The 14,158-nt window shown below is 42.9% G+C and overlaps 1 protein-coding gene across 1 annotated transcript; it reads left to right on the top strand.

Moving 5' to 3' along the window:
- Positions 1-5,734: 5,734 nt before the first annotated feature.
- Positions 5,735-9,315, top strand: Il20 (interleukin 20). Its single transcript, XM_051148202.1, has 6 exons — positions 5,735-5,795; positions 6,469-6,644; positions 6,935-7,000; positions 7,113-7,265; positions 8,277-8,351; positions 9,238-9,315. Exons 1-6 carry the CDS (start codon positions 5,735-5,737, stop codon positions 9,313-9,315), a joined length of 609 nt encoding a protein of 202 aa, XP_051004159.1.
- The last annotated feature ends 4,843 nt before the right edge of the window (positions 9,316-14,158 follow it).

Below are 14,158 nucleotides of genomic sequence, written 5' to 3'. Positions count from 1 at the left end.
ATGTCACGCAATTGCAGAAACTGTCCTCTGCAGGCAGGATCACGCCACTGCTGAAGCATGAGACAAATCATAGCCAGTCGCTGTGGACAGTCTGAAGCAGCCCCACATCCCACACCTGGGATTAAAATGAGAACATATCCCCATAATATTTCTGTGGTTTTCAAATAATCCAAAATTCTCACTACACTTTTCTACTTCTGTTTTAAGCCATTAATTGTGCTGTATTTAGCAAGAAATTATAAACAGAGACAGTTTTGAATGAAATAAGTGTGTTTCAGATCAGTGGTCAAAGTTTTTAGGAGACCTCTCCTGCTCAATTCTAATTTTTATAAGTTTTTATGGTATCCACAGATTTTCATTTCTTGTGGAGATATAAACAAAGCCACATCTCCAATGCAAAACTTCTGTCTACAGGTTTCCATTCTTATGGTAAAACACCCTTATAGTATATAGATTGATTTAATTCCACAGTTTTTTCCCCTTTAACCTGATGACTCTAGGCTGATTTTGTCTGAAACTGCTCATAATTTTTGCTTCAAGGCCTCTAGCCAAGTACCCAAAGCCATTTCCCAATGATAAGAAATTGCCTTGCATATCTCTCTTGGACCTACACTCATGGCACAATGACAACCCTTGCCACTTTGCCGGCACATCCCTGGAAGCCTAGGACTTCTTTCTGGTTTATATTTAGAAAAAAAATTCCATTGGAGATGCCTTGTTCATCTTTCTGGCTCAAAGTTCTTTATTTCTCAGTTAATGCCCTGAACATTTTGAGATCTGGGACCTTTAGTGGCTTGATCACAGTCTCTTTGCAGATGACCAAATTTCACACAATTGAAGCACCAGGCATTTTGATAATGGTGACATCTAGCTATAGCTTGACCATATTAGCATGGTACATGTTAGAACCAATATCAGTTGTGTTCTTCATCCGTTCATCCATGGATGCTGCACATGCCTTTAATGATCTAATAACAACTTTTATACTTTCGGTATTTGCATTTTCATACACCAAGGGGTTTTTTTTTAATCAACACCTGTTTTGCATTAAGGTCTGATATGGATTTATTCACAGCTGAGACTAATCTGTGTGATCACTGTAAATGAGGTGGGTCTTTTCTCGGGCACCTCAAATTTATCGCAAGCTCTTAAAGCTGGTAAGCAACATTGTTATATGTCAGCACCATCAAATTGAGCTTGTTCTTGTGTGTTGGAGTACTGCCCTTCACCCTGCAACTGATCTTTGACTGTATTCACTCTCCCCGCTCCATTTTGCAGTTTAATAGTCACAGCTTCTTCCATACACCATGTTAACCATTGCAATTGCAAACCAGCCTCTATCTAGTACAGCTGTCGCCAATCCCTTCCAGTCTTGGGGAATAATTCTATTTTGAGTGGCCCAGTTATTTAGAATTTGTTTCTCATAAGGTGAGTGCATCCCATGTGAAATCATGGCCTTTTTAAAATGTCTTGGATCTATCATTTCTAAAGGATGGTACCTTACCTCATCATAACCTTGTTCTATCCTGTTAGCAGACATATGCTGTACAACTACTGGGACAGCTGATGGTGTTGATCTTGGATGTTAAAGTTATTTTTTATAAAACTGTATTTATTTCTCAGTTTCTCCCTTAACTCAGTCATCACACAAATAATTGAGACTCCATTACTTATTTTAAGAAGTTTCATAGCACAATCCTGAGCAGTATTAATTCTATTATTAACCCTCTAAACTAATCTGGCTTCCTCCCAGTGTAAGATACTTGCACTTTGAGACTTTCTCTATTGAGCGCGCGCTCTCTCGCTGTCTCTCTCTCTGTTTCTCTGTGTCTCTGTCTCTGTCTGTCTGTCTGTCTCTCTCTCTCTCTCCCTCTGTCTATCCTGGACATCTGCCCTGTGGCTCAGCCCACTACTTCCTCCTCTCTTCCTCCTCCCCTGGCTGGCAGGAAGTCCAGCCCTATTCCTTCTCTTACTCAGAGATTAGCTGTAAGCTGCTTTATTGGTGTCTCAGGAGACAATTGGGGAGCAGTGCTTACATAACATTGAGACAGGACATTCTCAGAGCAAGGATTGCAACCAGATATTGGGGGGGGGGATTACAGAAATCAGCATTTGAATTATACCATAACCTTATGCCTGCACTTGTAACCCAGGGCTGACCCAGCTGCCCTGTGGTGCAGTTTCTTTACGTCTTTCCTCCTCAAGAAACTCCAATTCTCTTGCTCAGTCATGGGACTGAGCCCCTTTGTTTTCCCTTTTCTAATCTCTTCACTTCCCAAGTGCTTCCACTTCAACCCACAATTCTTCCAGTTGCACAGTCAATTATGCAGCCCTTTTAGAAATGAGAGAGCAGAGTGAACCTTTTTGTTTTCCCATTTCTGCCATTTTGTTTCTCAGGTCCCCCTCATTTCAACCTGTAACTTTTTCAACTAATCAGGCATCTTCCCACTCTTTTTCTGAAATAGAATATATGAAGGAGAAAAACAAACAAATAAACAAACAAAACCAGAAAATCCCCTTTGGGAGTCAAGTGGGGAATATTCAAATAGTAGCAGCCACAATAATTTTTTTGCTGGCATCTTGAAAAGAAATATCCAGTCTTCCATCCCCTGCAGTTTCCTCTATAACATTTGAAATCAAATTTCCCATTCTGCCTATTCCCTCATATAGGCATCATTTGTTGCTGGACTTTGGCCACTTTGTGGGTCCTTCTTTCTTCTACTCTTCTTCACCCCTTTTCCTCTCTTTCAACCCCCCAACACCAGATAGGAGAGAAAACAGGACACAGAATAAAGGAGATGACATTATTGTTAGACTAATTCCTGCTGTTTAGAGGCACTGAGTTCCTTGGGGCAAGTTTGATCTTTGCTGTCAGGGTATGTAATTTCTTCTTCTTGTTTCCTCTTTACACTACTTATTAATGACTCACAACCAATAACCCAGCACCACAACAACCCCACCTCTAGGGGCCCTAACATTTATTTACCCTCTGAAAGGTACTCAGAATTTCAAACATCACACAATCACAGAAATAGCCACTGGCAAAATCACTCCCCTGCTAGAGCACAAGGCAAATCATAGTCAGCTGCTGTAGCCCTAAAGTAGCCCCATATCCCATACCTGGGATCAAAGTGAAAGCATATTCCCAAGTATTTCTGGGTGTGTGAGAGGTGGTAGGATATCAGGCTTTACAATGATGTTTCCCAGAAAAAGCCATGTAGTTTTTATATGACCCAAGAGCAGAGTATGGAAGAGTGTAGAAAGTGGCTCTCAAACATTTAGTGGTTTCTTGGTTGGGAACACAGAAACCATATTTAGCAGGATTGAGTAGTTAAATGTCAGACAGGGAAACTCACTGACAATGCTTGAAGATGTGTCTCAAGATAAGCCCACAAGAATGTTGGGGAGGGGTCATAGATGTAGCTTCATTTCCTTATCTTTAGCAACATGAGGAATTTCTGTAAAGATCTGAGACTGAAAGAAATTTTAGGAATGATTTGCATAATAGACGCTTTAATATAATTATGAGAACTAAAAGGAAAGATCCTGCTCAAGGAAAACTGTAAGATTGGGAGGAGATAAGTCAAAGAAAGAGAAGAGAAAGGAATTATTTTAGAATTTATCTCAGTGAATCCATGCATGTACCTGGCTTCCATTCAGGTGATTCCTCTGGTGTAAAGTGTTCCATCTTTGGAGCCCCATGATTTGGCACCACAATTTTCAGTGCAAAACCCACAGCTCTCGTCTTAAGAGGAATAAGAGATAGTTTATTCTGGCCTGTGGCCTGGGAACACAGATTTAGGTTTCCCCAAACTCCATGTTGTAATGTGGAAGCCATTTCATGAAGTTTTTATAGTTTTACAGGAAAAAAAGTCATAAATCAAGGCAAGCTTAAAATGAACTGTGGACTCACCAGAGAGGCAGGTACAGCAAGACAGGGGAAGCGTTTCTGGAGGCCTCAGATGCCACATGATCATGGTCTCAGCTTTTGGGTTGGTACAAGCTAGTGATCTGCTAAGTTAATAGACTCCAAAGGGTCGTAAAATGTTAGTTCAGACACAGATGTGGGCAGGGAATCACTCTTCTGGAAGGCTAGACCCAGCCCAGGGTATTGCAACTACCCTCTGGCCCTGCACCATTCCAGTCTTGCCACAGGACTGACATTTCATCAACCAGTCGGTTTCTGCTGATAGTTTCCTTCCATGACTTCCTTTTCACAATAGACTTATTATATGCTCACTATGATTTGGACCACAACGGCAAGCTCAACATAACACAAATTGCTCTCTTCTCTAGTGTTAAGTATGGATATAATACTTTACCTAAATACAAGATGAGTTTTGGTGTAAGTATAATAATCACCATCTTGGGGCTAAAAAAATCAAACCCAGAGAGACTTATAGATAGAGGGTGCCCAACTCATTCTGGTTTACTTGTGAGTTCCCATTGGAAAAAACGATGTCTTTAGCTCGGCCAGTGCCCTCAGTCCTGAGCAAACTGAGATCAATGACAGAGGTGGAACTTGTACAGCAGCAATTTAGAATGATTTTTCCTTCCCACCTCCAAACCCACTGAAAGCAGCCAAACATACTGAAACATCAAGTCAGATTATTGCAGCGCTAAATGGCGGTGTGTGTGTGTGTGTGTGTGTGTGTGTGTGTGTGTGTGTGTGTGTACGCGCGTGTGTGCGCGCGCGCATGTATGGGAGGCATGAAGTCAACCTGGAGGGTCCTTCCTCAGGAGTTATCCATCTTGCTTTCCAGACCTCACTGGGACACGGAGCTTAGTGATCAGGCTAGTGGTGCAGCAAGCCCAGGGCTTGCCTTGCCTGTGCCATCCCAGCCCTGGGACTACAGGTGTGCTTCAGCTTTTCACACAGGTTGGGGATGTCTGGTAAACTCAGGTCCCCACACCTGTGTGGCGAGCTCTTTACTGCCTAAGCTGTCTCCCTAGGAACACTTAAAGTTTAAATATTTTTCTTAGACTTCCAAAATTTTATTATAATTTTATCTGACTTTCTTTTTTAAAAAGGAAAGAACACCCATAAATAAGATTTTTATCATATTATTTTGAGAAAAATTTATTAAAAATTTAAAAATACATGTAAAGGGGTACGTGTTTCGCCTTCTGTTTCAATGGCTTGGCATGACACCATCAAATTTTCCGTGGAAAATGTCTTATTTGATGTTGCTTTAAAATATCTTGTCTCCATCCTCGATCCACTTTCATTGCCAGCAGGTGAGGCCAGGAACAGCAGACACTTGAGTGAGCTGACAAAGAGCGCATGTCAGGAGAAATACAAAAATGAGTAGTCGTTTTGTAGGGTATTCTAATTTTATCTTAAAGCTCAATGAGCAAACTGGGCATGGTGGCACACGCCTCTAATCCCAGCACTTGAGGCAGAGGCAGGAGGATTGCTGTGAGTTTGAGGCCAGCCTGGTCTACAAAGCTACTCCAGGACAGCCAAGGCTAACACAGAGAGACCTTGTCTTGAAAAACAAAAACAAAAACAAAAACAAAACAAAACAAAACCAACCAAACAAAAAGCCAACAAGAACAAAAAAACAAAAAACAAAAACTCAATGAACATTGCCTCCTTAGCGGAATACCCTCACTGCAAGGACACACGAACGGCTTCAAATGTGTTTCTGCTTTTTGGTGGGGTTCCTTCTCCTGGCCTCAGGCCTAAGATACAAGGCCAGGTAGAAAGCTTCTCTTTGGATCCACCGCAGGCATGTCTTATTGTGGCTCCCCTGCAGAGGGCACTGTGGAGCACCAGGAGCCTCTAAAAGGAGGTGTGTGAGGTGGAGCCCCATCAGTTTTTGCCTTTCACAGGCAGTTAAGATTGTTATGAAATCATTGACTTTGGTTTTGGCATCGGAGCTGTAATGAGCTTATTATACTCCATTAATTACCCTGATCTCAGACCAATGCCAAATAGAGCTGGGCTCCTTTGCCCAGTGGGTGTCTATACAATCCAGACAATTCCCCCGCCAGGTATTTTTGGTGGCATGGTCACAGATTCTGTGACACTGTTTTCCCCTCTAGGTCTAAGGGGACTGCAGAAGGAGTTGCACTGGCTTTCTGGAAGGGGAAGGTGTCTACGTCAATTCCCTCAAACAAGTTTTGACATTTCTTCTGATATGTCATCCCTTGTTGATTCACTGCAAGTGTTCGCTGCTCCAGGCTTTCTGTGCTGGCAATGACTGTGGACCTGGGAAGGCGACATAATAAAGGAGCCATGACCCATGGTACTACCCAGCACCCAGATCCTCAAGGTGCTGGGAGGCTTCTGTCTGAAGGAGCTGTTCTTGGTAAGTTCTTGTGTGAACACGCAGAACTGCTTTATCTAGGAAAGGCTTTTAGTTCCCACCCAGTGGACACCTGTTGCTGCCACAGTTCTGGTGGTGAGGTTGGAGAAACCAACAGTCCTGTTCTTCTCTTTGAATTTCCACTTCTGGTCTCCAGGATCTAGGTCTAAGATGAAGAAGGGCTTTGGTCTTGCCTTTGGACTGTTCTCTGCTATGAGTTTTCTCATCTGGACTCCTTTGACTGGGCTCAAGACTCTCCACTTGGGAAGCTGTGTGATCACTGCAAACCTCCAGGGAATACAAAGGGAATTCTCTGAGATTCAGGAGAGTGTGGTACGTAAAGGAGGGGACCCATCCTTCCTGTCTGTCTGTCTGTCTTCATGCCCCCACCCCTCGCCTTTGTCTATCTGTCTTCTCAGGGTATCCCTGGTCATTTGCTAATGAAAACAAGGAGGATGGAGAGAGACTTCAGTCCTGGACAGTGTATTTCCAAGAGATGCCTGTACTTAGTAGTTTAAAATGCCTCTCATTAGACCCTGGTGGGGAAGAGACCAAGAGTTTTGATACCCAAGACCCGGGCATCAGTCAATGACCTGTCTTTTCTTGTCCTTTCTTCTGTTTAGCAATCTATAGATGAAAACATTGACATCAGAATCTTAAGAACGACTGAGTCTTTGAAAGACATAGAGGTATGGATTTGATCTGAAGGAGCTTTGGGAGAGTAAATCCAGAGCTTCTCCATCAGGCCCAGTCTTGTCTTTTGCTCTTCCCACTAATCCACTTGTCTTGTTGTCTTTGCAGCCTTTGGATAGGTGTTGTTTCCTTCGCCACCTGGTGAGATTCTATCTGGATAGGGTATTCAAAGTCTACCAGACCCTTGACCACCATACCCTCCGAAAGATCAGTAGCCTTGCTAACGCTTTTCTTCTCATCAAGAAGGACCTCTTGGTCTGTGTGAGTAAAGGTCTTGGGTACATAGTTTGAATGACTTAGCAACCAAGCTCTTCCTCCTTCCTATTCTATTGAATGGGTAGAGAAGTTGAATCCAAAATTACTGAGTAAAACAAGAAACCAAACCAAATCATCATCATCATCATCATCAACAACAACAACAACAACAACAACAACAAAAACCCAACCAACCAACCAAACAAAAAGACCAGTGTTGAACCATGTAACTATCTAGAAATAATTCTGTTTTATTGAATATATGCCACATTCAAAAAACATTCTAAGAAGTTTGAAGAGATATAAAATGCTGGCTGTTTAATGCTTATGATGACTAGCTAGAAACTAGATTTTTTTTTTGTTGTTGTTGTTGTTATAGGTAATGCAGTCTATATCCTTACTAGGGCATCTTGCACTCAAGTGGCCAGTCAATAAGCTATTGGGCTTGATCTGGGTTATGAAGAGGACTGTAGAGTCGCATTCTGTTTCCAAAAGGGCTTAGATTTGCTCTGGAGTCTCCTGGACAGGAGCTAGGGTAGGAAGCCAGTGGAGGCACAGGAACTGGGGACTCCTTTAATGTCATCTCTTTCTAAGAAGACTCAGTGAGCTCCAGCTTTGAAACTGAAAAGCTGGCTTAATCATCTCTCTGATGGATGAGTTAAATGATCCCAAATGGTAAAACATGACAAGGCTTTCCTATAGAAATGACTATTCACAGGATTATAGAAACAGGATTCTCTGATTATGCCAATATCAAGGGTAGGAAAAGCAAAATTTAAAATACAGTGGGAAGCAGAGAAAGAGATGGCTCAGCAGTTAAGGGTGCTGGTTGCTCTTGCAGAGGACCCAGGTTGGAGTCCCAGCAACCACATGGTGGCTTACAACTCTCTGGTAACTCCAGTCCCAGGGTCCTCTTCTGGCCTCCATTGGTACTGCATGAATATGGCGCACAGACTAAGTGCAGGTAAAACACTAAAAGGTAAAAAGAAATCTTACCACCCTTTGGGTCTTTTCCAGCATTCCCGCATGGCATGTCATTGTGGGGAAGAAGCAATGGAGAAATACAACCAAGTTCTGAGTCACTTCACAGAGGTATATACTATTTTTGTATGGGCTGTGGTAGGTGTGTTTTTGGAACTGATATTATAGATACTTGGGAGGCATATTCATGTTGGTAAAAGTCACATTAACAGTTCACTACAACTGCAGGGACAATCTCAGGTCCTAGAAGGATGATTTCTCTACATGATGGCCTTCTAGTGAAAAAAGAATGTCTATGACTTCTCCAACTATTCCAGAGCCACCTGCATCTCCCAAAGGCCATAAATGAGAAACAACTGTTTTCTAACACACACACACACACACACACACACACACACACACACACACACACACACACACCTTCAAAACCGCTCACTCGAAACATCACACACACTTATCTTTGTTGTTTCTCACAATGATACTTTTGCACATCTGCCAAGAAATCTTGAGTCAGTTCCTCACTGGCCTCCTCCTCCTCCTCTAGGATTCAGCCTAGGCCATCATCTCCAGAAAGGTAGTAGACACTTCTGCCAGAGTTGGCTACCTCTCGCCACACTGTGGAAGCGCCTATCATTTTACTCATCACACTGCATTTCAGTTACTACTCTTCCCTGACTCCTTTCCTCAGTCAAGAATTCCTTATGGGCAATACACACAGAGACCACACACACACACACACACACACACACACACACACACACACACACACACACACAGAGTTCTTGAGGACTTATTACTTTGATCTGTGAGTGGAGTTCTCTCTGAACCTCGGTTCCCTATGTGAAAAATTGAGATGCTAATTGAGATGCTCAGTTTCTTCATCTTGAAGAGAACACTTTTCTCTCTATCCCAGCTGACCTACCAACAGGAGGGAGGATTGTCCCTGGGCAAATGTCTCTTTTGCATCTCTGACCACAGGCATCTGCTCTTCCTTCAGCTTGAGCTTCAGGCAGCAGTAGTAAAGGCTTTGGGGGAGCTGGGCATTCTTCTGAGATGGATGGAGGAGATGATATAGATGAAAGTCATGAGGCTGCTGAGAAATCCCGCCCAAGAGCCCCAGACCTTAGTCCCATGAAGACATAGACCCTGATGCTGCTGAGAACGTTTCTACCCAGGAGTCCCAATCCTCGGTACCATGAAGACATGACCCCAAACCGCCATCTCCTTGTGATGTAATTTAGTTCTGGTCACAGTGTATATGTATATTATTTATATAATATTGGGTCTCTTATGTGAATGCCTTCGTATGCCCACATATTACCTTACACCGTAATTTTGTAAAGTTTTCTGTAATGTCTCTTCTAATGCTATCTATATTTATTAGTTAATATATATTTATTTTCTATTGAACTTCTATTTATTTTTGTACTTGAACACAAGACTTTAAAAAAGATTATATTTATAACCTGTCAAGAGTAGGTGATGTATTTCCATGTAATAAGCAAACCCTTTAAATTCCAGAAGAGTGGCTACAGGGTTAGTAGTTAACATACTCACTGCTGAAGTCCAATGGAACAGTAGAACCAATGGCTACTTGATGTGAATTTTGGAAGAAGAAATCAGATATACAATTATTTTTGGAAGAAAATACCAGATAGGACATGATAGGTGTCATAATTTTTGCGTATTCCAACCCAACTTCCCAGACTCATATGTGTATGAGTCCAACTATGGATTCTTTGGCCCATATTTATTTCTGCAAATAAAGTTTTCTTTGTGTAACATCTGCCTGAAGTGTGAAAACACTCCTAGAGAGGAACACTGTTGAGGTTAAGCTTGATTCCCAGTGTCACGCAGGGTCCTCTGGTTCCCGGGGAAGGAAGGTATGCAGGAATCTGAGCTTCTCTCTCCTGTGATCTACCCACAGCTCCGTGTGGTAATTCACTGCCATCTCCCTTCCTGGGAGACCTCAATGAATGACAGATGGACAGTGAAGCGCTTCAGCCTTCCTGCTCTCAGTCCACTGGCTCTGAGCACAAGTGTCTTCTTGGCACTTCTGTTTTCTTTCTTACCCATGGCTCCTTACACTCTGATGTCAGGCACCTTGACCATGGCACCCGTTATTTCAGTGGGTACAGGTTCTATGGTAAGGCTTTAGGACAGGTGTGCAGTGTTCCTCCCAGGGAAGGGTATGAGGTCTCTCCTGGCTCCAGTCATGCAGTCTAGTTTGTTGCTGGGTCAGGTCGGTATCTTTGTTTAGTCAAAATGTTTTCTTCCCAGGTGTCCTTTATATTGAGCTGTCCTGGACTCCCAGGAGTCAGTCTGTGAGCTGCCCTGGTCTCTTCTTTCTTTTCCTTCCCTCAAAATAGCACCTTCTAGCTTTGCAATGTTCAATTTCCCAAGTCAGCTTGGCTTCTTGGATTCTACCATTGCCTCTTTTTATTGCCTCAAATTTCTGCTTTGGGAGACTTTTGAGAATTAATTTTTCCTCGGTATATAAGTAACAACTATCCAATAGATGAAAATGGAAAATAGATATAAATAATAAGAAGAAAATGAAAATCATCGTTATTCTCACAACCACAGAAAATAGTTTTTAGATATTCATTCTCTCTCTCTCTCTCTCTCTCTCTCTCTCTCTCTCTCTCTCTCTCTCTCTCTCCCCCCCCCCACTTTTTCCCCCCCTTCTTCTTTCTTGGTTGAGTTTAAACCATGACTGAATCCTCAGTACCTCTGCAGGGCCCATCTATCTTTGTCACCAGGTTCTTTGTATGGTTGTACGTGTGTCTTACCTGGTATAAATGAGAAATTCAGCAATAGATAATTAAACCAAATTAGGGATCGAGGGACGACTCCAGAAAAATAGGCTAGTGAGGGACATGTAGTAATGAAGGGTCCACAGTGGTTCCTTACAGTCGCAACAGAGGAATCAGTAGCGCCCCTTTATTCTAGGTTCTATTTTCTGCAATATTAGTTGAGAACAACTATGGTAAGAAAATATTAAATTGGAAACTCAAAAACAAATGACCTGTAGCTTTTAAATGATTTCTAGTTATTGTTGCTAGTCTTTTATGGTGCCCAGTTTATACACTAAGCTTTATCGTAACTGTATGTATAGAAGAAAATGTAGTATAGCCAGTCTTCTGTACCTGAGGGTTCTGTACAAGCAGATTCGACTAGTTGTGAATAAAATCTTTTTGAAAAAAATCACATTAGTATTGAACTTGTATAGGATTTTTTTCATCTTCATTCCCTTAGTTATAGTCTCTCACCTATTCACATGGCTTTTATATTACATTAAATGTTATAAGTAATCTAAAGATGGATAAAATACATAGGAGATTGTGTGTAAATACTATGCTATTTTATTACGGGAGTTGAACATCCTTGGGGCAAGAAAGCAGTCTGGAAAACAGTCTCCCATGATAACTGAGAAACTGTATAAAAGGGTCATAATAATTATAACTTTAGTTATCCAATGGTGGGCTCGTAATAGACTCTCCAAGAATAGTAGGAGGAGCCTACTGTAGCTAAAATGATTGCTGTTATTCGGTGCCTATTACATGGGAGGCACTGTATTGGGAACTTCACATACGTTATGCTGCTTACTCCTTCGAGTAGCCCTGTGAGGGAGGCAACCTCATCGTCATCTACAAGTGAAGATGTGTCCAGAGATGCTCACAGGAAGCAGAAGAACAAAAAACTTCATATAGGCAGCACAAATTCACACAGCCACTGGTGGCAGGGTAAAATACAGCTGCAAGCAGGAGGCAGAGAACCAACTCACCTTGGTAGATGGCGGAACACCCAAGGCTTAGACTGCGCTTGATCAAACTGTGGCCTTCGGCACTCAGGAAGTGCTGAGTCTTCCCACCGAGGTGTGGAAACAATCACTGATTTCCTGGTGAAACCCAGCTCTGCAACAAACAATCATGCTGAATTTCAACCTCCTGTAGTTCTAAACATGCCTCCTCAACTAACAGAACCAAAGTGGGTTTCTCTGTAGATCACAGGAGAAGTATGCTCAACTCAGGACGACCTGTCAGGTCTAGTTATAATAATGAGTTGTTAGTCTGTGTATGAACCACATCTCCTCTCCGCTTTAGTCTCTGATGAGAAGCTGACATGCAAACCGTGGCCAGACCATACAGAGCTCTTACCTACATTTGCAGCGGCTACTCCAGGAAGCCAGCTCCAGCCTGAGGAGCCAGCCGGCTGTCAACTCTATGCCAGTTTGCTGCCAGTTAGCTAGATCACTCTCTCATCAACAATCTCGCTGGAGCAATAATCCTTGTAAGCAACTGCCTCCAAGTGACCAATTTATTAATAACTGACAAAGAAATCCCAAAACATAATCTCTAACCAACCACACGGGACACCCTGCTTAGACTTAGATCTCCTACAGCTTCCTCAGGCCCACTGCTTCAGCGCAGAGCACATCCGGTAGCATCCATTTTTTCCCCCCACAACAAATCTTCCCATGCCTCTGCCCACTCTGGAGTTTCTGAGAAAACACAGTGGATGGGGGCAAGCTCTGAAACCATAGCCTCTCCCTGTCTTCACCTGGTCAGCCTACTTTTGTTTGAACCATTTCCACATTGCTTTTTAAAATTTTTATTTTATTGAGTGTTCATCTTCAGAAAATTTATTTATTTATTTTATTTTTCTTTTGTGGGGGTTTCTTTTTTCTTATTTAAATAATTTATTCAGATTACATCCCAATTGTTATCTCCTCACTTATATCTTCCCGTTTCCCACTCCCTCCCTATTTCACCCTATTCCCCTCCTCTAGGCCTGTAACTGAAGGAGACCTCCTCCCCCACCATATGATCACAGCCTATCAGGTCTCATCCTGGTAGCCTGCTTCCTCTTCCTCTGAGTGCCACCATGCCTCCCCAATAAGCGGAAGTGGTCAAACAGGGGACATCAGAGTTCATTTCAGAGTCAGTCCCTGCTCTCCACACAACTGTGGAGAATGCGCTGTCCATTGGCTAGATCTGAATAGGGGGTCTAGGTTTACTGCATGCATTGTCCTTGGTTGGTGCAGCAGTTGTGCAGGCCCCCTGGGTCCAGATCCACCAGCCTTGATGGTCTTCTTGTAGGGTTTCTGGACCTTCTGGGTCCTTCTGTTCCCCCATTGCCCGATACCACTCTCACCTGGAGTCCCAACTACTCAGTAGGGGATTGGGACAGATGTTGGGACTTGCTACTGGGACTCTACATTGCTTTCTTTCTTATGCTTTAAGAGATTTTTTAATTTATTTATTCATATTACATCTCAATGGTTATCCCCTCCCTTGTATCCTCCCATTCCTCTCTCCCTCCCATTTCCCCCTTACTCCCCTCCCCTATGACTGTGACTGAGGGGGACTTCCTCCCCCTGTATATGCTCATAGGTGCATTGCTTTCTTAAAGTGAAAGTGCTAGTATAGGTAATTCTGGATTTGTTTTCAGACATTGGATTCTACCACGTCTGGGGCATCAGAAGTGTCTGCTGTCATCGCTGCCTTCCACGGCCCAGAGGAGTCTATCCATCTGGTTCAGGACCTGAAGAGAGTGTCAATGGTCAGGCAGGCTGGACTGATGGCCCATGCTCTGGATGCCTGGAGGTCTAGATTAGTTTCCCTCTGGTGAGGGGCAAGCTCCGTCTCAGAAGGCATGGTGTCCCAAAGCTAGGAAGGAGGGCCAGGGACTGGTGATTCAAACAGTAGGAAGGACCTGCCCTCATTTATCCAACATGATTTTAAGGTTGCCCAAATTCTCTCTTTTCAAAGAGTCAGGCCTGTCCAGTGTAACTTGCCCTAATGTGTGTGTGTCCTTCTCAGTGCAGACAGACAAGACTTTCATTTCCTTGCTGAACCTTCATTTCCTAGAAGGACAGACTGTGTTTTTCCCTGAGATGTTGAATCTTTCCTATT

Source organism: Acomys russatus, chromosome 6, assembly GCF_903995435.1.
Source record: "Acomys russatus chromosome 6, mAcoRus1.1, whole genome shotgun sequence".
In the NCBI taxonomy this organism is placed as follows: domain Eukaryota; kingdom Metazoa; phylum Chordata; class Mammalia; order Rodentia; family Muridae; genus Acomys; species Acomys russatus.
Note: the sequence above shows the minus strand (reverse complement) of the source record. Positions and strands in the feature narration are given on the sequence as shown.

Bases quoted from the DNA above. Each gene is read 5' to 3' on its own strand.
- Il20 (XM_051148202.1), top strand. From the start codon at position 5,735: ATGTCTTATTGTGGCTCCCCTGCAGAGGGCACTGTGGAGCACCAGGAG. The intron at 5,796-6,468 runs GTGTGTGAGGTG...TCTGGTCTCCAG, and splicing joins CCAGGAGCCTCTAAAAGGAG to GATCTAGGTCTAAGATGAAG. The intron at 6,645-6,934 runs GTACGTAAAGGA...TCTTCTGTTTAG, and splicing joins CTGAGATTCAGGAGAGTGTG to CAATCTATAGATGAAAACAT.